The 22,668-nt window shown below is 43.6% G+C and overlaps 1 protein-coding gene across 1 annotated transcript in view; it reads left to right on the top strand.

Moving 5' to 3' along the window:
- The window catches only part of ASNS (asparagine synthetase (glutamine-hydrolyzing)), a 241,834-nt gene that overhangs the window by 40,017 nt on the left and 179,149 nt on the right, over window positions 1-22,668 (top strand). The window contains exons 4-6 of the mRNA XM_086941926.1: window positions 2,424-2,609; window positions 12,712-12,813; window positions 17,563-17,690. Of these exons, the coding sequence (XP_086798052.1) occupies window positions 2,424-2,609; window positions 12,712-12,813; window positions 17,563-17,690 (416 nt within the window). The remainder of the gene's footprint in view (window positions 1-2,423; window positions 2,610-12,711; window positions 12,814-17,562; window positions 17,691-22,668) is intronic.

Below are 22,668 nucleotides of genomic sequence, written 5' to 3' on the forward strand. Positions count from 1 at the left end.
AAAGCTAGCAGATTATCCATGCAACGGATGTGGAGAGGGAGGGAGTTCCACAACGTGGCCCCCAGTAGTTTGAAAGAGCGCCCTCCGATGCGACAGAACTTCGTATGGGGTATCAAAGCTAGGTGTTGCCCCATAGACCGAAGATTCCGTTTGGGATTATAGGGGGTCAACAATGAACGGAGGAGCTCTGGACCTTCGTTCTTCAAGATTTTAAAGGCAAATATGAGGGCCTTGAACTGGATGCGGGCTTCCATGGGCAGCCAATGTAGTCTGTAAATAGTCGCTCTCACTGAGCACCTTCTTGGAAGACCTACTATAGCTCTTGCCGCCGAATTCTGGATTCGTTGGAATCTTTTGATCTCAGCTTTGTTTGCTCCTAGCAACAGGACACTCGCGTAGTCCAGTCTGGACAAGATGGTAGACTGTACGATGAGTTGTCGTGTCTTGGAGTCAAAGTAGCCTAGGATGGGGTATAGACTTCTCAGTAGGCCAATACAAGTTGCGGCAACTTTTTTGGTGTGCGACTGGAAGCTAAGGGTCGAGTCCAGCCATACTCCTAGGTTTTTTACTAAATTTTTTGGAGGGGGTGCTGGGCCCAGCGATTGGGGCCACCAGAGATCGTTCCAGTTGTTGCTGTTTTTCCCCATTATCAGCACCTCGGTTTTGCCACCGTTAAGTTGGAGGCAGTTTGCTGTCATCCATTTGGCGACAGCAGTCAGTCCATCCCTGAAGTTGGTGGCATCAGGAGAGGGGGCCTCACTCAGGCTGATGACCAACTGAGTGTCGTCAGCGTACGACACCATTGTGAGGCCCCATGTCTTAGCAACCTCCGCCAAGGGTTGCATATATAGGTTAAACAGGGAGGGACTGAGAGCCGAGCCCTGTGGGACTCCTTGTCCTATATCTTGGGGTTGAGAGATAAACGGAGGGGCAGATACCCTAAATGATCTATTGGTTAAAAATGAACGAAACCATTGAAGCGCCGAGTCTACGATTCCTATATTTTCCAGGCGTTTTAGTAGAATGGCATGGGAGACCGTATCAAAGGCCGCGCTGAGATCGAGCAGTATCAGCGCGGCACTTTTGCCGGTGTCCATAATTTCCCGTAAGCTTTCCGTGGAGGTGAGGAGCGCGGATTCCGTACTATGGCCCGGCCTGAACCCGTGCTGAGAGGGGTCCAGGATGTTATTTTTCGCCATATACTCACTGAGTATTTTATTTGCGTGCGCTTCCGCTAGTTTAGCGACCCATGGTAACAGTGAGACAGGCCGGTAATTCTCTGGTTTAGAGGGGTCTAGGGAGGGTTTTTTTATAATCGGAGTTACCCAGGCCTGTTTCCAGCAGGTGGGTACCGTGGCCGTAGCAAATGAGAGATTAAGGATTACAGTTAAGGATGGGAGGAAAAATTCCAAGGCTCCTAGAAAGTGAATGGGTCTCATCGGGTCTGTGGGGGCACCCGACTTCACCTTCCTACAGAGTTTGGTGAGTTCTTCACCGGAGATAGCGGGTAGGCATGTGAGCCTGACGTCTCCGAAGGTGGCGTTGGGAGGGCTGATCTCCTCTGGACTGTCCTGGGTGAAGGTGTTGTATATTTTCTTCACTTTCTCCGTGAAGAAGGTAGCTAGGTCTTCACATTGTTGCGTGGAGGTAATGTGAGCGGCCGGCTTGCCCCCGTTTTGTAATTTTTGCACGATTTGGAAAATAGTTTTCGTGGGGTTTGAGCTGGCTTTTATTTCAGATGCGTAGAAGGCAGCACGGGCTGTCCGAATTGCCTTGTGGTATGATTTCAGAGTAGCCAAGTATACGATTTTGTCCTCCTGCTTATATTCCTTCCTCCATTGCCGTTCCGTTTTTTTGCAGGCTTTCCTCATTGTTTTGAGGTTCTCGTCAAACCAGGGGTTGGTTGCGTAAAAAAAGTTTGTGATGGAAATGTTTTGGGATGCGAGAAGAGAAACTACAGTCATAAATGTGCTTGCCGGGTAGTGCATAGGTAATGAGGATCTTAGGTGACTGGCCTGTGGTGAATTTTTTCGGTGTGATGAACAATTGCTTAATTTGTGTGAATTTATATGGGAAGACGGGCTATGTTCACTACGTGAAAACAAGCCTTTTTACCATTTGATATCCTGCAATATTCCACTTACCTCATGCAGGCAAAGGTTTTGGCAATTGAATGCTGTGATATATTTGTTCACTCTTTTATTCAATCCTGATTGTTTATGTTTCCTCTAGATTCATTGTACTTAAAGTGTGTATATCGCTGCTGACCAGTATTTTGCCTATATTTATATTGAACATTTTACGAATTAATTGCTTACCAGTATTTTGCCTATATTTATATTGAACATCTTACGAATTAATGATAATTTTCCAAAATTTTACTGTTTTTCACTGCTTATCTGCTTAATTTCTGTTCTGTACAGGCCTTATCAATTTGAAGCACTCAATGACTCCTGCTCCAAAGGTAGAACCTTTTCTTCCAGGACACTATCAAGTATTTGACTTGAAACAAAATGGAAAAGTTGTGGCAACAGAACTGGTTAAATTCCACTCATGTAATAATGAACCTTTGCATGCAGCGTATGATACAGTGAAAAATCTACAGTCAGGTAAATAAAGTATTATCTTGTCTTGCAAATTTACTGGGACAATCTTGATTGATGATTTGTGTCTATCTTGTACACATTACAGTATCTTGACAGCTCAGTCGTACAAATATCTGAAGCTGCTTTTACCGTTGCGTACCAAAGCTAACCTACAATGAGCTTTGCTTCATTCAGTGGAATCCTCAATCAGTATTTTACAGCTTCATGTATTAGTGCATACTCTTTGCAATCTTTACAGGTTTTTGGACATATTTTCTTGAATATGATCTGATATAGGTACTTGACTTGCGACATTGTAAAATAAAAAAAGAGCTCACAGTTTAATATAATTATTCATGAGAATACACAATCTAGGTCATGTATATATATATGTAGATATGTATATGGTACTTGTAGACACAAATTTAGGCAAAAGGCAGTGTAGCACTGTATAGAGTCAAAGAGAAGCAAAGAAAAGTCAACAAGAGGTAGCTGGGCTGTGGATTGTTCAGCATGTTCATTAACCCCTTCGCTGTGGGGGATATTCCCCCGCTGTGCTGGGGGGGAGTGGGGCGCACACCGCGCTCACATGCTCATGAAGAGCTGAGCTCGTCAAAAGGCACAGCGCTCCTGTCCTCATGACAAGCTCAGCTCGTCACGGCCACACCCATTCCTGTGGAACGCTCAGCACAGCAGGGGAATTATCCTCGCATGAGAGCGTTCCACGGCTCATGACGAGCTGAGCTCATCATGAGCACCAGAGCGCCGTGGCTCATGACGAGCTCAGCTCGTCATGAGCTTTCAAGGGGTTAAAGAGATGAACCCTTAACTCTTTCCAAAATTGGAGCAGCATTGGAGCAGTTCTGATCGATACAGGGTCTTTTTCCAGATCCCCAGAACACAGATGGAAAAGGTGTGCTGCTTTGTTTTTCTCATTGGACATCCAGGCAGCATATGAGGGTGGGATTTAGGACTGTGTTGAAGGCAACCGTAGAGGCACAGCAATTTCAGGAGGCAGTGGTCAAGAAGGCATTATCTATGATGTATAAGATAGTGGTCTCCATGATGCTTTTTTAAATGAAATCAGACTGGTATTGAATAGGCGATATTCCTACAGAACATCACCTTCAGTGTGTCATGCTGTCACCAGAGTGCAAAGGGAGACAGCACCCTGGAAACTTGTATTCTCTGGACACTGGGCATTGCTTCCTGTGAAGGGAAAAACATAGGATGTCAAAGGGAAAATGACCCACAGATAGGGCAGTTTAGGAAATGCGCCTTTTCTGTGAAGTCATTTCTTAACTTTTTTTAACACTATTTCTGCTGGCTTCAGAACTCTGTACACTAATCCAGAAAAATGTTCCTGTGCTTCTCCTTTACATATGATTAAATAGGTGTATTTGTGAGTGACTCATATAACTTGCTCTAAAGTCTCTAGTACACAGTGTGCAAATAGTCACCAGGCCCTGGAGCTTAAATACTACATGTGTACTGCAGCACCTATTGTGTAATCCACTGTAGTGGCAGTGAAAACATGGATTAAGTACTACACTGTTTAGTCTGACATCTGCAGTCTAAAACCTGCAGACCAACCTATGTAAATAACCCTTAAATGACCTCTCTTTTAAATATGAGTAAGTAGGCCATATGTAGTCCTTGTAGTACCCAAGGCAGGGTGCATGATATTTAATAGTGAGACAGGTAGAAAATTATTATTGCCATGTCCCTACACTGACATTGCCTTAAAAACTATTTTCACTATGGCAGGCATAGCTATCCTATGTAGAAAATCAGAAAAAAATAAAATACTACTACTTTATCTCAAGAGTGGGTTCAGATACAAAATAATAATTAAACAATACATTTTTATTAGTTAATAAAAATCCAACTCAGTGGTTCAGTTGGATGTTTGATAAATATTAACGTAAAGTAACTTTTAACACCATCGCTGCTAGCGATATTTTGCTGCTGTGCTGGATTATTGAATTTCCCATTGTTCATGACGAGCTGGGCTCGTCATCAGTGTTTGAGGAGGCTACACCATGACGAGCCCAGCTCGTCATGAGTGTCGAAGGGGTTAAGAGTTACCTTTTCCGTGCTTGGAGTTACTAGTGGGTAATCTGCATTACATCCCCAGAAACTCCCAGCCTGTGCTCTGCCTTGAGAGAGGGGAGGAATTCTTCTCAGGAGCACTCAGTAGTCTGACCTAAATGGGCAGATATGACTACTCTAAGCTCAATAGACTATGCAAGGAGGGCATTCTGTTGACACCACAGAGTCAAATCCCACTTGACAAGTATGTAGAGACAAATATAATACTGGTTCAGTTGAAAAAGATTGTACAGGATGCCAAACAGTTTTTGTGTATCCCCTATTTGGTTGCTGAGGATCATTCTTTTGTCCTTTCAGACCTCCGTCTCTGCATTTGTTGTGACTAAAGTGGCTGCTTCAAACTAGATTTTAGCATTAGATGTGGGAAGGCACTTGTGATTACTATAGTGTACTTCCCTTCGCACCCTCAGCCCATGTTTATTGCGGGCAAAGACTTTCACCTTATTGAAAATACCCCAACACATGACACTTTTCTCCTGTTTACAGTAAGGCAAACAGGAACTATGAAAAAGTGGGTAGGGTTGTCCTAAGAACTTACCCCATTGGTAAGAGAGTGCTCAGTAGACTCCACCACCTACTAGCGGGTGCAAAGCATAAATGTGGCACCCAAATGCACCTGGACAGAACACTTTCTTGATCTGCAGAAGAACAGATGCCCTGCTGTCTATGACCCAAGAGGAGCCCTAGAGTACTGGACCTGCCTGCTCTTGTCCTGAGGACAATGAAGTGGACTCCAAGGGTCAGTTGGCTGACCTCCTGGGTGGTTCTAGGGACACAACAAGCTTCAAGAGGCCTTTTCCTCCAATGTACCTAACAACCAGTGGACTAGGATTTGCAGTTTCCTCTGCCTGATAATGTTAGTATCTTATCCTCGTATTACAACCTTTACTTCAGCTACAAAAGTAACCATAAAAGTACAACACATAAATAGCAAATAAATACTCATAAAATTCAATTTTCAAAATACACCAGAAAATATAAATTCATTAGAATGATAACTGTATAAAATGACCGAAACACTTTAAAAAATAGATCACAATAAGATTTTATATGGCAAGCTATTCAGATGGGTCTAATTCAAAACGTGTCATGAACCACAATCTCATCTCTCAGACAAAAAAATAAAACAACCTAAAATGAACATCTATCAGAATAATCAGACACCATTAAGATGCTCATAATTAAAATAACATTGAATTCCTTTTTTCAAAGTCCCATTTTAAAAAGGAGCAGATGCTGGCACAAAGAGAGGAATAATTTAGCTGTTGTAAGTACACCAAAGCACCACCACATCTTTTGATTCCACTCATCCTTAGTATCGGGATTGAAAACCTTTTAGTAAAAGCAGTATAGAAGTTACAAAAAATGGTAAAACGTAGCATGCACTAGGGAGATAACTCATCACATTTGCAAATTATGAATGTATAATGATTGGATCGGCCAAGGGGGATGCCGAATGTGCCATTTCATTAAAAAAAAACTGTCTTGAATATGGTTAAAAGCTGTGTGTTTCAGGAGCTATCCACCCATTCTATGTAGGGCTCCAAAGCTGGCGAGGTTTGGATCTTCGCCTAGTCCATTACAGTGATTTTTACCTGCTCGGTTTATTTCCTTAATCGAAGTCTCAAAGACTTAAAGGTCTTCTTGACCTAAGTTAGGTCCAAATTAGACATAGCAGAGGGCTAGAAAAGAAGTCTGGCCTCCCCAGGTTTTACAATTCTGTTCTAATATAAGGACACAAGGGGACTTTCAGGCCTCTGTCACTTGATAAACAGTCAAGAATAACCACCCTATTAAAACCAGCATGATGGTTTAACCAAATGGCACAGCACAGATCAAGGGGGAACAGCTTGATAATAACCTCCACGTACTCAAGCACTTGGTGTACAGTACAGGTTTTACAAGTAGGAGGCACACCCAGCACACACCATCAGCACCCTGTTGTCCCTGGATTGTGGTGGTATTTATGTATCTCTATAATCTGGCCCCATACGTAAGTATGGGGAGACATTTGCTCCTGTACACCTCCAATAAGGGGGATACTGGTATCCTTCCAATGCGTGTGGCTAAATTATAAATGTACTGAGCCACACTTACAAATCTATAGGAGGCTTTAGTTTACATGGTCCCCAGTTCCCACTGGCATTGAAAACTACACCTGGATGGAAGCAATGGGATATGCTTGCATGCAAGTACCTCACATCTTACGATGTTTGGTGCTACAGGCCATCGTGAATGTTTTAGACTGATTAGTGGCAAGGCCAAGTGACCCCATAAAGCTGGCAACGTCCTGAAACAGTGTGTTTTTAAGGGTTCTGGCAAGTATTACTGCATCATCTGCATGAAGTAATACAGGAACCATTTTCTTGCCGATATTTGGGTGATGCCCAAGGCTTTACCCAGTAAAGGTTGGCCACTTCACACATCACTGAAACATTCTGAGTGTATTATAAGGTGAAGTTTTGCCAACTTCGGATGGGTCACTACTCATCACTGTATGTTTTACCTCCGGATGTGAATTTTGGAAAAGGTGATGGACAGAGTTTCTGAATGATGCAGAATACTCCTACCCAGTCAAGAGATCAGGGCTTGATCCATCACCGTTTTATAGCTCACTGCACCATCCCAGCTCAGAACCTGGCTACATGCAAATTAGTCTGTTCCTGTCCCAGTGCATGATGGGAACAGGGCAGACCAAACTACCAAGCCAATTCTTCACCAGAAAGGAGACAAGCTACCGGGGACCAGTTTATGGCATTTCAGCCGTCATCGGCCCGGCTTGCTTGAATTCTGATGGTGCAATGAGCTAGGGACTCACGTCTGAGTATACCCTCCCACACTTAGTGTGGATAAAATCAATTTTGGAAAAGGTGATGGACAGCATTTCTGAATGATGCAGAATACTCCTACCCAGTCAAGAGATCAGGGCTTGATCCATCACCGTTTTATAGCTCACTGCACCATCCCAGCTCAGAACCTGGCTACATGCAAATTAGTCTGTTCCTGTCCCAGTGCATGATGGGAACAGGGCAGACCAAACTACCAAGCCAATTCTTCACCTCCGGATGTGCCAACGCAACATCAATATGTGCCGCTAACGCTGCCTGCTCCAGGAATCACTCGCTCAATTTGTATATGCCCCTCCATAATAGACAAGCGCAGAAGATTGCTACGCCTCCTATTAATCAGACAAGGAACAAGGTCAATATCACAGCTGTTAAATTTCTCTTGAAAGAAGCTTATCCTCAAGTAATTGCTGGTAGCGTCTTAAAATATGTGGACAGAGTGGTTAAAAAACTCAGGACCTCGGCCTATGTTCCAGGCCCCACAAGTGTGGCTGCCTTATTGTAAACTGCCTGGATAGAAAAAATGGGGCTATGCAGCAAACAGTGTATTGTCAACTTCACATGGTTATCACAGTGGGCATCCAAATGGTCAGCCTTTATATTCAAAACAGCAATATAAACTGTCTGGTAGCTCAAAGGAGCAAAACTGTAAAAGACTCTACATTACTTGGTATTTTAGCTTTTGGTCTTCTGAGTAGTGTTAGTAACTAGTTGCGATTGTACCTCAAGGCTTCTAAAGAGTTGAATAGACACTGTTCTTATTCATTGTATAGCAATAGCTCGAATAATTTGCAGGGATAAATGGGAGGCTGCTAAGCAATCACAGATATTTTAATTTGGGTCAACATGATATAATGACTTGGATTTGCAAGAACCATTACCTATCCTCCCAATTTTTTTTTTTTAAATAATATTTTATTGAAACAAAAACAAACTCAGAGTCACAATCCAATTACACAGTAGTACACTGTAAATACGCAGACAAAATAGCATACAAAAACGACACATCAAGGTTCACGACAACGTAGAAGTCCAGTCTGGGCCAAGGCCATGTCTGCCGTGGGGGAGCTACACAGTTCACTTCTGTAAGTATTCCAGAGGCCCCACTTCTTATCCCATTCCTTAAGGCAGCCTCTGACCTTGTAAACAGTTTTCTCGGCCAACATGCATTTAGCCATTTCAGCAACCCATCCCACCAACAAAGGTTGTTGAGGGGCGCCCCATTGCATTGCTATTGCGCGCTTTAACAACAGGAAACCAAGGGCAACCCACTGAAGCTCTAGTTTCGTAAGGTCTGTGGCCTCCCAGATGTTGAGGAGCCCGCCCCTCGGTGACAGGGGAACCGGCTTTCCCAATGTGTCAGTCATTTTCCCAGTGGCACCCTCCAATAGGTGTTGAATTACGGGGTAGTCCCATATGGTATGGTAGAAGGAGCCCGTAAGGCCGCAGCCTCGAAGACATAGGTCATCCGTACGACAGCCAATCCGAGCCAGGAGGGGGCCTGACATGTAGGCTCGGTGTAGGACTTTCAATTGTATCAGTCTAAAGCGGTGATTGATCGCTGTCTCCCTGGGTGACATTAATGCCGACCGCCACTCGTCGTCTTCTATGTGTCCCACATGGCCCTGCCATTTTTCTGTTAAAGTCTGGAAGGAATTGGGCAGATTGTTACATAGTTTGCGGTAAGTACAGGATATCCCCTTGGTCTGAAGGGGTTCTGAAAGCAGTCTGTCTTCAAGAGGCGAAGCTTGTGGAAGGGAAGAGAGATCTGGAATGTAAGTAAGCATGGCATGGTTGATTTGGAGGTAGCGGTAGGCCTCACCCTGAACCAGGGCATATTTCTCCTGGAGGTCAGTGAATGTGAGTAAGTTGCCCTTGTGGACCATATCCCCCAGTGTGGAGATGCTGATCATGTCCCACCTATCAAGCCCCCGACAGTGACACAGGGAGCAGAGCTTCTCCGATGCCCACAAGGGCGTGGCCATTGTAAAGACGTCAGTCCATCCTAAACACTTGTTAGCGCGGTGCCAGACCGCTATTGTTTGCGTCATGGGCCCAACATATCGACTACGGGAGGGCACGCTGTATAGTGCACCGAGATAACCCTCCCGGCCTGTTTGATATCGTTCTAGGTGGAAAGCGGGGTTGGTAGGCGGGCCGTGGAGCCAGGAGTTCACGGCCACCAATTGGGAGGCCCAATAGAAAAGGCGCACGTTCGGCAGGACGATACTGCCATCGTACCACCCTTGCATGAGTTTAGAAAGAGCAATGCGGGGAGCCCCGCCATCCCACAAAAGGAGCCGTAAGTCGCCCTCCAGTGTGTTGAAATAAGAGTCGGCAATAGGATACGGGCAATTTTGCAGGACATATAGAAATCGGGGGAGTGCCAACATCTTAAAAAGAGCTGCTCGGCCTGGGAGGGATAGGGGCAAAGAACGCCAATAAGAAATATCACTGTGGTGTCTTTGCAGGGGGCCCTTTAAATTCCCGTCATAAAATACATTGGGGTCCGGAGTGACAAAGATGGCGAGGTATTTAAACCCTTCCTCAGCCACTGCAATGGAGTAGCCCCTGGGGAGGGGGGGTGGTGGACCGTGTGGGGTATAGAGCACCGACTTAGACCAGTTTATAGAAAAACCCAAATATTTACCAAAATTGGTTATGACTTGCAATAGGCTATTTATGGAGGATCTGGGAGACGAAACATATACAAGGATATCGTCCGCGTATAAAGAAATGTTATCAACTACGTCCTCCTTCCACCGAAGACCTTTAATGGAGGCATCAGCTCTGATACAGTGGGCTAAGGGTTCTAAGGTGAGTGCGAACAATAATGGGGAAAGGGGGCAGCCCTGTCTGGTTCCCCTATACAGCGGAAACTGCCGAGACGTGTAGTCATTTGACGCGTACCTGGGCACGAAGGTCGGTATAAAGCAGCCTGACCCACTGTATAAATTTAGGGCCAAATCCAAAGCGTGACAAGACCTCAAACAAATAGGACCATTCTATGGAGTCAAAGGCAAGTGTGGCGTCTAGGGACAATATCGCTGCGTCCTCTCGAAGGTAGGGTTGTCTGCCTATGACATTATGCACTCTACGGAGATTAAGAGCCGTATTCCTACCCGGAAGGAATCCCGACTGATCGTCGTTAATGAAGGAGGGGAGGACCGTCAGGAGCCTAGTGGCCAAAAGCTTGGCCAAAATCTTAGCCTTGGCATTGATTAGAGAGATCTGCCTGTACGAGCCACAGTCAGTGGCCGACTTATTAGGTTTGCGAATCACGACTATGAAGGCCACCCGCTGAGTATGGGGCAGACTGCCCCTATCACGGCTTTCCTCGAACATGGCCTTTCGATGAGGGATAATCTCCTGTGCCATTTCCTTTAGGAATTCAATAGGGACTCCGTTGGTCCCATGGCCTTTCCCTAGTTGACAGCGAAGAGAGCGTTTCCAAACTCCTCAGTGGTAAGATCCGCCTCTAATTCCTCCACGTCCGCGTCGGAAAATGTGGGCAGATGCATCTCATTCAAGAGTAGCCGAAATTCCTCTGCTGTATATTGCGCCCTGGCCGTGTAAACCTGTTCTAGATGATCTGCGAAGGCTTCTGCGATTTCTCGCGGGTCGGTAACATGGGGGTCATCTGTGCGTATGAGCAACGGGACCCATCTGGAGCCCTGCTCGCGCCTTTCCAGCCAGGCCAACATCTTGCCCGCCCTTTCCCCCAGCTCATAAACCCGATGGCGAGTTTTCAGGAGTTTAGCTTGCGCCTTTTCTAGGGCCAGCGCTTTATACTCAAGCTGTTTGACGCGGAGACGGCACAAGGTTTCGATTGCACTGACCCAACGTTGTCAGCAAAATAATACCCCGTGTGTTCTAACAGGCTATCTTTTATATCCGGAATTTTAAGGAGCCAGGTATTTATGATGATGGGTTCCCGAGTAAGTTGCTGATGATAAGTGAATTCTACTGTGAGTGGGGAATGATATGAAATCCCTCGAGGGGGACCCTTAGGATGGCAGAAGAGCCCAACATCAATTGTGGGACAGAAGAAATAGTCAATGCGGCAGCTGCTATTGTGTGCATTGGAATAATGTGAGAAGTAGGAGACATCTGGGTGAAACGTCCGCCACAAGTCCTCCAGCCCCATCGCGTGTGAGAAGTTCAATAGATCCAACTCCTCCCAAATTTGATACTCAATCTAAGACATAATCTGCACAGTACTTTTAGCAATCAATTGATATTGAAATATTTATTACATTTGGCATTTTAAAATGTCTTAACACTTTAGCTCGTACCCTTAGGTATACTTGTATGCCAACTATGTAGTTGAACTACTGAACAGATTGTCACCATTTAAGCAAAAGGCACGAGTCTGAACTGAGGACTACCTCTTTGCCAAATTTGGTGTAAATCTGTTCAGCAGTTCGGGCTGTAGCTACGTCAAAAGGTCCTATAGAAAATTGCATCGGGAAAACACATTTTGGAACCCCCCTTTTTTCTCGGCCCCGCTACACGAATCATCCCGAAACTTACAGGATAGGAGCGGACCAGAGCTGATAATTAGTTTGGAAAATCTCGTGAAGATTCATCGATTCATCGACCGGCGCCAAAGTTATTCCAAATAGAATGTTGTGGATTTCCTATGGAAACTAGGTCCTAACTAGAACTACCTACTACCTAGGTAGTAATATATATATATATATATATATATATATATATATATATATATATATAATGTGATTGTATAACAGTATGTTAATAGAAAATCGTTTTTGATTGCATGAAAAGCCTTATCTACTTTATTTTGAATTTCTCTGCCTAAAATGAAGACAAAAGTAAATATTTTTGTTTATATCTATTTGTCTCTTTCTACATAACAATAATGCCCTGGCTCATATAAAAGAAATATTAATATATGTTGAGTGGTCTAAGCAATAGATGGAAACTTCCTTTATTGATAACAAATTATTTTGGTATCTTTTTTCTTCATTTATCCTGCTAGAGCTTCTCTTCTTTATATACTGACTTCCATATTTGATCAGCTCATTCACAGTTCCAAAATTACAAAACTCTGCACACAGAATAAGAAGTTATGCTGAGCACTGCGCGGGCTTATTCAAGGCGCTTACATGACCATGTTGGTGTTATTTTTTCGAATACTGATTTAGGTTACGACCGGGACACTGTGAAGAGCAACATCCGGCTGCTATTTGAAAATGCTGTTAGAAAACGCTTAATGGCTCACCGAAGGATTGGCTGCCTTTTGTCAGGTGAAAACCCGCCCTACAAATGCAATTCTATTTATGACGCAATTGTTCATATTTCACATCACATATGTACACTACTAGTATATGCATGTTGTTTATTCCTATTCAGCAGCAAATGCAGTATTTTATTTAGTTATCCACAATTTGGTAAACTTTTTTTGCAGGTAATTGGTGTTTGTGTAATGGTAGACTAGGGAGATTGCTGCCAATTGTAGTAGCCAATGTGATTTGTCTTCTTGCTAAATTACAAAAGCAGCTGTGGCCACACTTTCCTGATAGTCCCGTCTATGCACTTTGGTGCAAGCCCACCAGTACCAAGTTACAACACTCCTGCTATAAAAGCAAAATAATGTATACAATTTTCAAACTTGAATGCACCCATTGACTATTAGAAAGTAGAAAAGTGTTCTTGGAGACACTAAACCCCAAAGATGATCACGTGAATCTCCAGTAAGTTCCAAAACGTCCTTACCTTTTATTTCATCCTGATTGTAACCAGCCAATGCATGCGCTGTGCAGGTAGTAGCTCGAGCTACAAAAGAGATGTGTATATTCCCTGGTTCTATTGTCCTTGGTCCCCACCTTGTATTTGAGTTCCCTCCTTTTCCTCTGCCTCTCCCACACATTCCCCCCCCCCCCCTATTGCGGTCTGCATCACGCTCCCAACCCTACGGCTGGCGACCCTGTACAGCTGTCCTAAATCGTGGCACCTTTCTTACCTAGATATCCTTGCTTGTCTCTGATCACACCCCCTTGGAACCTCAGATTTTCTCATGGTCTTGGGAGGTGGGATACCATAAAATAGTATTCATATTCCTAAATTATCCTAAACTACTAGTAGTACTTGTTTAATTGTCATCTTTGAATTTGTTTTCCACATAGTCCTGAACATTCACAACTGCAAATATTAGTTATTTGTTAACATTCTTAAGATTATTATCATATCCCTTATGACATTATGTTTGACCCTACTGACAAATTATCTTATATTACTATTTGTCTAACTAAATGGGTTAAATGTTTCAAAAAAATACATCAAAACAAAAATCACAAGATTTCACCACGCATCATACATTTACATATATTTAATCATAAAGCCATAATAAACAACAAGCATTGGTAAATGCATTTGGTGTTGCCTATGTGATTAATAATAAGCTGTTTTTTGTTTTAAGTGGTAGCTTACAGAGAAGTTGTACAATATAAGTTACAGAAAGTCTGTTAAAATGTTATGTCATGTTTATGTAAAAAAACACAATATATTGTGCTGTTAGTAGTGGTATAGTTTGGGTAAGTAATAGTAAAATTTTGAAAAGTGAAAGATGGAAATAATAGAATGAATTGATGCAATAGTAATATTATGTGTTTAGAGGAGTTCTGACAACTTTTGGGACTGGTGCCGCTGCACCATTCAAATCATACTCCTAGTCCCTGCAAGATAACTGCATTTGTGACTGCCTGTTTAGTAGTAAAATATAGCAATATTGGTGTTTAGAGTAGGTCTGACAACTTTTGGGCCTGGTGCCACTGCATCTGCTGCACCATTCAAATCATGACCTTGTTGTCTGCAAGTTAACTGCACTTGTGGCTGCTTGTTCAGATGTAAAATATAGCATCACTCTTGTATAGTAACTTTATTTTTAATGTACAATGTTTATTACAATATTTAGAATTTGATCTAATGACCAAATAGATTACATTGAGAAAATCAATCCGATAATGCCTACAAAGTGCAAAGAAAAGAACTGAAGCATGAATAGGAAATTCCACAGATGTTCTAAGGCTAAAGCATTTGCTTTGCACAATTGAGTAATAAAAAGCAAGCATTTCATTTGTTATAAGCTGTCTGCCTTTTCCGTGGGAAGAGATCTTATCTTAGCAGTGAATGGGGCTTAAATAGTGTGAACCACTTTTGTAGAAGTATTGTAAATGTGTGCAGCCAGGGGAAGTTAACAAAAAAAAGTTCCATACAAAAACGAATAAGCTCATATGCAGGTGCTGTAAAACTCAAGGTGGGGGAAACATCAGTAGCATTCTAGTTGGTAGATTTTGTGCTGGCTAATATTCTGTGTAGTATGGTAGCGTTGCTTTCCTGCAAACCACATATTTGGACATTGCAGATCCTCTCACAGAGTTTGATTACTCTCCTCTCTTACACACCTGATTTGAATATTAGGCACAAAGGGTGCCAAATTCGAATACAAAATTCACCACCTTATCTTCTAAAAATGTTGAAACCACTTTTATACGACTTTCCTCTCCCTGCCAATTTGCAAGAAGCCTGTCTTGACTGTAGCTTCTGCAAATCTAAGCACATTTAAACATCTATGAGTAAATTGCATATAATACTGGTTTAATGATTATAATGACATTAGATGAAACAACTCACCTCTCCACTGCAATACCAACGCTTTAGCCTTCACCGTCCCCTCTGTCAGCAAGTTCCACTAACACCCTTTAATAACAAAGACCTTAACTCCATCTAGTGTACCCACTGAGTTGCATTCAGTTCCTGCTTGAAATATGTTACTGCAGGGAAACAGTACTTGAGGTTCACCCTTTATCTGATGGTCACATGACTTAGGTTGAGGACAATTTGAGTAAAATGATGAAAGTGTTGAATAAGACATAAAAAGGTACATAAAAAATCTTTGAAACTGATCAATGAACTGTAGGCTTGTGAGTATTATTTGCGCTACATTTTTGATCCTCAATTACTGATATTCTTTTTGAGCCACTTTTAAAATTTGACTTCTTTCAGCTGACTTTTAATTTTATTAATGGCCTTAGATAACTTGCTGATAGCTTTTGAGACTCTGTTAATGTGACAGAGTGCTATTTGCTTTCCGCTTTGCCATGCTTCAAAAAAACCAAAAAGCAAAATACCATTTGTGTAGACATTTGCAAGAATGCGTCTTTGGTTTAGAAAATGCGCATATTCTGATCACTCCCTACTAATACCTCATAGATCAAGCTTTCCTGCCAGTCATCCCCATTCGATCTCAGTTCAGTATAAATCCTTATGTGGTGCCACTCTAGCAACCATTGAAGGGCTGCTGTTTCTCCAGACATTTAAAGAAATCTAGTCTACTTTGGCCTGTAAGATTCGCAAGGCTGACCCTTGGACAGATGTGTCCCACGAGTCACAGATATTATTTTACATTAAAGAGCCCATCCTTTGCTCTGCCATGGTGCAGGCATATAGCTGGTTAGTGGTGTCAGGGGAACAGTCGGAACAACGCGGACAGAGACACGCGTGTTCTGAAGACGCAAGCGTAACCACGCTTGCACTAACCATGTTTCTGCAGCTGCTGGGCAGATTTCGGAAGCAGGAAGACCTTGGACCTTGGCGGAGGACACAGTGAGGTAAGTGGAAGTGTGGCTTGGTTTGGGGGGTAGTTTCTATGGTTTTGTGGGGTAGTTACAAGGCTGAGGGGTCGAGGATTGTTTTCAAGGCATGGGAGGGAGGGAGGTTCGTTCGTTTTCAGTGCTGGGGAGGGGGTCGTTTTCGGGGCTGGGGACCGTGGAGGAGTCGTTTTCCGGGCTGGGGGTCGGGTAGTATTTAGCACTGGGGAGGGGGGGTCAGGGTGGGAGCGGGTGGTGTAGGTTTAGCTTAGGGTCAGGGTTTTAGACTTTAGGCCGGGGGAGGGGAATGGGTAGTTAGGACAGTTTTTAGGTCTTAGGGGATGACAGGGTAGTTTTTAGGGCTCTGGTAGTTGACAGGGCTGGGAGAGGGTCTGGGTTGTTTTTAAAAATAGGGGTTCTGGTTTTAGGCTTGACGGCAGTGGAAGGGGTTAGAGTAGTTTTAGGGACAGCGTGGGTGTGGGAGGAGGTCAGGTAGTGTAAGCTAAGGATTATCGACAGCGAGCCGGTGGGAGGGGGTCAGGGAATTTGGACCTCGGGGCTGGGGGAGGGGGCAAGTAGGGAGTTTCTAGTTCAGGGCCGGGGAGGGGGGCCACAACTTTAGCCACACATTCCCCTTTACCATTCATGCCTTTACCACGAAGTTGCGTTCAAGCGTGGTGTCATGATTAGTACAGTAGGACAGCACTAGCAGCTAGGTCTCACTGTGCACAAATTTCACACATCCCAGATGTCTTTTTAGTTAGAAGAGCTTGCTGCTTTTAGATCACGTGCTGGAACAAGTGTCAACAAATTGCTTGCTGCCCATGTATCCTTTTGTATTGAAGAGCTCAGCCATTATGCGTCACAGGGCAGGCAGTCAATAGGGCTCTACCAGCAGGATCACTACAGAGATAGCACAGGCACTTATTTCCTAATAGCTCAATCATTCAATACTGAGTGGTGACTTGCAAAGGCTCACATGGTTAAACCCTTGTGATAAGGAGCTCACAGAGTCTTTTGTACTGAGGCTTCCCCATAAAGGCAAGTCCCCCCCCACGTAACCCCTGCCAGCTACAACTAAATCACAACCACGGTGCAGAGATAACAATGCATGTACTTCTTAAGATGTGACTTGCCATTGGCTGGTCTGACGTGGGTGGTGTATGTCGTGTTGTGATTCTAATGGCAGAAATAGCAGGTGGGTTTGAAAATGGATTGCGGTTCTCTTTCTTGAACCTGACCGGATGAATTACATCACCTCATGTTGGTTTTTCATATATATATTTTTTTCTAATTCCTTTATACTTTTTTAATGCTTTGTGTTGCTCTTTAGAAATATTGATCTGAAAAAGTTAATTTAAAGAGAACAATCCAGAACATTAGTTTCTTCTCTCCCCTTTTCGACAGGCGGCTTGGATTCAAGTTTAGTGTCTGCACTTCTCATGAAACTTTCGAAAGAAACTGGCATTCATTACCCACTGCAAACCTTTTCAATTGGAATGGAAGATAGCCCAGACATATTAGCTGCTCGGAAGGTAAGTGATTCATTCCTTGGTGCTCTGACTATTGTAGGCTATTGTTTCTGAGAATGTACTGTTTTTTATGCAATCAACGGTCTCTATAATTATATTTCTCTTTGTGTGGCAGCAGAAAGCTTGTGAGTGCACTTTTTGTAATCTTTGACCGGAATCGTGAATAGCAGTGGGTCACTGTGCGAATAAGAGGTGAAATGTGAGGTAGAACAGCGGGGTCTGAAGATTATTTTTTAAACCTTATGCAACACAATATTTACTTTGTCATGTTTTGCTTCTAATGCATTGGACAATTTGCAACCTTATTTTTTCAGTGAACTGACCCCCACCTTAGTTGGCTTTACCGTTGATACTTAACCTCACTGGAGTGCACTTCCGCAAGCATTGAAATTTCTGTAAATGTATATTTCTGTATATGAAAATGTTTTCTGGTCACTAAGGCAGATGGAGAAGACACAAAAAGCTCACGATGGGATAGTGAAATAGTGATTAGAGTGATTAATACTTTATTGTTCGATTAATAAAAATCATTGCAATGGCAATCGTCAGTGAACTGATTCACATATTCGGTTAAAAAGAGAGATGTATAGCAATAAATACTAAAAATGAAGATACCCACTAAAATATGATTTCTTTCTAAATCCATACTACTTATGTTAAGCAGGGTTTGCGGGTGTCTTGAATTAGTGCAAAACTTAGTTCCTTGGTTGGTTCTCAATTGGGGGACCATAGTAAACAGATGAGCTTCAGTTTGTTTACCAATGAGGGAGGACAAATGACTGTTTACTAGAATCCTACAAGCCGTTCCCCTGGGTTTACCAACTCTTTTTATAAATAGGACAAAGCAATAGAAAAGATAGAATGTGCTGTGAGCCACTGGCTGAACAGCTGAGAATGACTGACAAAAGCTGCTAACTGTGGGTCAATGAGCTATACCGGTTATCATCTAATCCAAATGTTGGTTAGGAAGAGACCAGTGCTGGATTACAGGTGTTGATGAGCTGGTCCCTGGTCCTCCGACTGACTGAACCTTTTTGCTGCTCTTATAACAAACTTATTGAACTGAATGTTAAGCACCGAATTGTATGGGTTCAAGGACGCAATAATGGCTTGTCGACAAGAGTGGACACTGAGTTTGTTCCTTTCTCCCCGTAAGTGAGCTCTACGTTCCTTGAGCAGTGCTGGGCAGAGGCATACCTCATGTTCAAGTGATTTCTTGCTGGACCCACAACCCCTTCACATTGTATTGTCATTTAGGCGACGCCAACTGGGTAGATGGCAAAGAAAAGGCCACTCCCCCAACCTGAGGGACATAAATCTTTTTTGCCAGAAGGCTGCATAGGTGCAAGTCTGATATGGTGCCATCGGACCTGGCTTAAACCGGGTTATAATCGACCAGGCATATTTACGTTCTGCCAGTTGTGCTCTGTCCGAATGGAATGACCAGAGACGCATGCTCTTCTTAATGTACATTTTGAGGACCTTTTGAGGTGGATTAGTGTCCCAAAAGTCTTTTGCTTCTCACAGCTGCAGGGAGTCTTCTAGATGTAGGCGATGTTTTTGCCTCAGTTGACTGGTGGTTATTTCCTGCCACAGCATTGCCTCCAAGCTGCCTGCTCTAGACGTTCGTAGTTTGTTACATAGTTTGAGAAAGGCATCGACCCCTATGGCCTGCTGGTTCTAGTAGGCCGAGCTCAAGTTTACTCTGGGCAGGAGATGAGGTTTTTGTTAAACTCAGTGCTTGCTTATAAATTCTTGCTGTTAGTTTGTTCAACAGACTGGAGTCTTTTCTCGGCATAATCTCCTGTCCATAGGATAAAGAGGTGGACATTTTTGCCTTCATAGCTGTTATTAGTGGAGACAAGCTTGGGCCGGATAGCCGCTTAGCTAGCTTTGTTAATGCTACCTTCAGCATCAATGCTTTAGCGCCAACCTCTTGCCATTGTTTAAAAAAAGCACACCTCGTATCTATGTGGACCCTTAGGTATTTATAGGAGGATCCCCTTACAATGCTCTTACCATTGTAGAGCCATCCTCCTTCTTGATATTTTCTTCTCCCGTAGGTTACTACCCTTGTTTTCGACAGGTTTAACTCCAGTTTGTTTGTGAATGTTTAGATGTTAAGATGGTCAAGCAGCCACTATAAGCCTACCCTTGTATGGCTAAACAGTACTAGGTCATCTGCTTACAGCAGGTTGGTCACCCGAATGCCACAAAAAATGTGGGGGAGGGGTGGTACTTAATGTCGTCGAAGAATTGTGATGAATCTGAAATGAAGAAGTTAAAAAGTAAGGGGGCCAGCACACACCCTTGTTTTACTCTACACAATGTTTGTATTTTCTGCGAGATGTGAGCTCCCTGTCCCAGTTTTTTATAGATTCATGTGCTTGTATGGAGCTGGATGATGGCCTCCAGAAGAGGACAGGGAATCCCCCATTTCTGTAGCTTAGACCACAATAATCCCTTTGGCTTGTGGTCGAACGCTGCCTTAAAATCAACAAAGCAGTAGTGAATTTAAGATCTTGATGCTGCTGCTTTGTCCGTCAAACTGATATTGCAAGTAGATTGGTTAGAATTCCTGATTTTGCAACAAATCCTCTCTGATTGAAGGGGAATCGTTTTTTCTGTGTAACCCACAATGACAGGTCTTCCAACAGCAGACTGGCGTAGTACTTGGCTTCAATGTCCAGGAGGGCTATCAACCTATAGTTTTTTGGGTAAGATCTTGTACTACCTTTATAGATTGGATGTATGATAGCCCCACGCGAGGACTGTGGTATCACTGAAGTGGTCTGGCAATAATCAAACGTGGATGCTAATTGTTCAGCCCAGAACTCTGTATCCTGCTTATGCAGGGCATGGGGTAGTACATTTGGCCCAGGTGCCCCGTCAGAGCTGCCTTTCATTGTAATTTGTGCCGTTTGAATTATCAGTGCTCCTGGAGCTTTGTTGGCCTGTTGAAGTGACTCCCATTGCTGGGAGGGGGTTTGGTTGTCTGTTTTTGAGGGTCCTGTCCGGGGATTGCTCAGTTACTATGGCAGGGATTGTACCCATTAGGGACTTCAATTGACTTGTATTAATCAAGGGGGCCATTTTGATCAAGTTATCTGGTACATCGTCTTCCTTATCAGTAGCTTCGAATGGAGTCATTTGGAAGGATGCCCACTCTTCTTTGACCATGCAGTCTCCTGTTCACGAGGGACCAGAAAGCCTTTGTATTCGAGTTTTTGCTTGCATGAACTAATTTTGTCCAGAGCTGATCAGAAGGTTTTTGTTTCTCTAAGGACACTGCTTGCCCGAGTACTTTTTGTGCTTGCTTATAGTTTTTAAATAGCAGTTCAGCCCCGGGCACCTCCGAACTCATCCTAATGCGGCGTTGCGTATGTTTCTCAATTTCTTGATCTAAGCTGCAATGACACTATGATTCCCTCTATTAAATTGTTGAGCAGTGTTGCCAAATGTTTTAGACAGTTGGCAGGTGAAAGTCTTCCATGATGTCGTTGCTGAAATGTCATCAATGCTCCTCAAGCCTAGAAGGGCTCTACGTACTGTCATAATAATTGGTATAGAGAAATGTGTCCATTTGAACATTTTTAGGTTCTCCGTGTAGATTCCACAGGTTGTCAAGCTTGTCATGGCATATTGTGCTATACAGGAATACAGAGTAATTACATGTGGACGATGGTCACTATCCCCCGTGCAACAATGTTATCATTTTCTATTAAAAGGAGCATTTCCCTGGTACAGATGGTATAGTCAAGGAAAGAGTTAGTATGTCCATTTGTTCTTGCCTTGTCCAGGTCGGTGGTTTGTCCTGGGGGATGCAACCGTTCAGGATTATGTAGCCCATACTGGTGAGTTGTAGTGCCATATATTCACCAATCTTGTCACTGGGCTTTGTTTGTTCTGTGATGTATTGGTGTCTTCCTGGGCATGTTTCGTTTAATCTTATTTATTTATTAATTTAGGCAATTTGTAGAGCGCAACAAATACCCGAGGGTGTCTCGGCGCTGAAGACGTAGGTGGGTAGGAGGCCGCAGGTTGTTTATTGCGTGAATAACCAAGTCTTTAGTAGCTTCCTGAAAGAGAGCAGCGTAGGGGATGATTTGATTTGTGAGGGAAGGGAATTCCAAAGTTTGGCAGTGGCTACGGTGAATCTTTTGTCTCCCAGGAAACCTTGTGGATGCGGGGTACCGCCAGGAGATTGGCCGAGGAGGACCGTAGAGTTCTGCAAGGTCTGTGCATGGACAAGGCAGTCCGTTGCAATAATCTATTTTTGTCATAACCAGGGAGCTTATCAGGGTTTTTCCTGTGTTGAGGGGAGGAAAGGAAGTAGTTTTTAGATTACTCTTAGTGTGTGAAAGGCTGAGGATGTGATGGCATTTGCGTGAGCTAAGAAGGAGTGTTTATTATCAAAGATGACACCAAGGTTTTTTACTTTCTGTACTGGAGGTGGTGGGGGGAGGGGGGCGAGCTCAGGGGGCTACCATGAGGGGGACCATGGTGGGTGTAGGTTGCCGAAGATCATGACCTCCGTCTTGTCTGAGTTTAATTTTAGGCAGTTTTTAGCCATCCAGGAGCTTATGTCGATCATGGCTGCTTGGAAGCTGCCTGCTATTTCTCCTCCGTTGTTATCAATGGCTAGAACCAGTTGTGGGTCATGGGCATATGTGGTTAGCCTAATCCCATGGGTTTTGATTGTTTTGGCCAGGTCTGACACATAGATAATAAATAGTGTTGGACTGAGGGAAGATCCCTGCGGCACCCCACATGGGAGAGTGAAGGTGGGGGAGTTGAATTTTCCGAAGCTCACCAGCTGGGATCGGTTGGACAGGAAAGAGGACAGCAGTTCTTTGGCCTTGTGCATAATGGCCATCTCCGCGACACGGCCGATCAATGTAGCATGATCAACCATGTCAAAGGCGGCCGACCGGTTCAGCAGGACCAAGACTGCTGTTCCACCTAGGTCTCTGTTGGCTCG

This window comes from Lissotriton vulgaris, chromosome 10 (genome assembly GCF_964263255.1).
Source record: "Lissotriton vulgaris chromosome 10, aLisVul1.2, whole genome shotgun sequence".
In the NCBI taxonomy this organism is placed as follows: Eukaryota; Metazoa; Chordata; class Amphibia; order Caudata; family Salamandridae; genus Lissotriton; species Lissotriton vulgaris.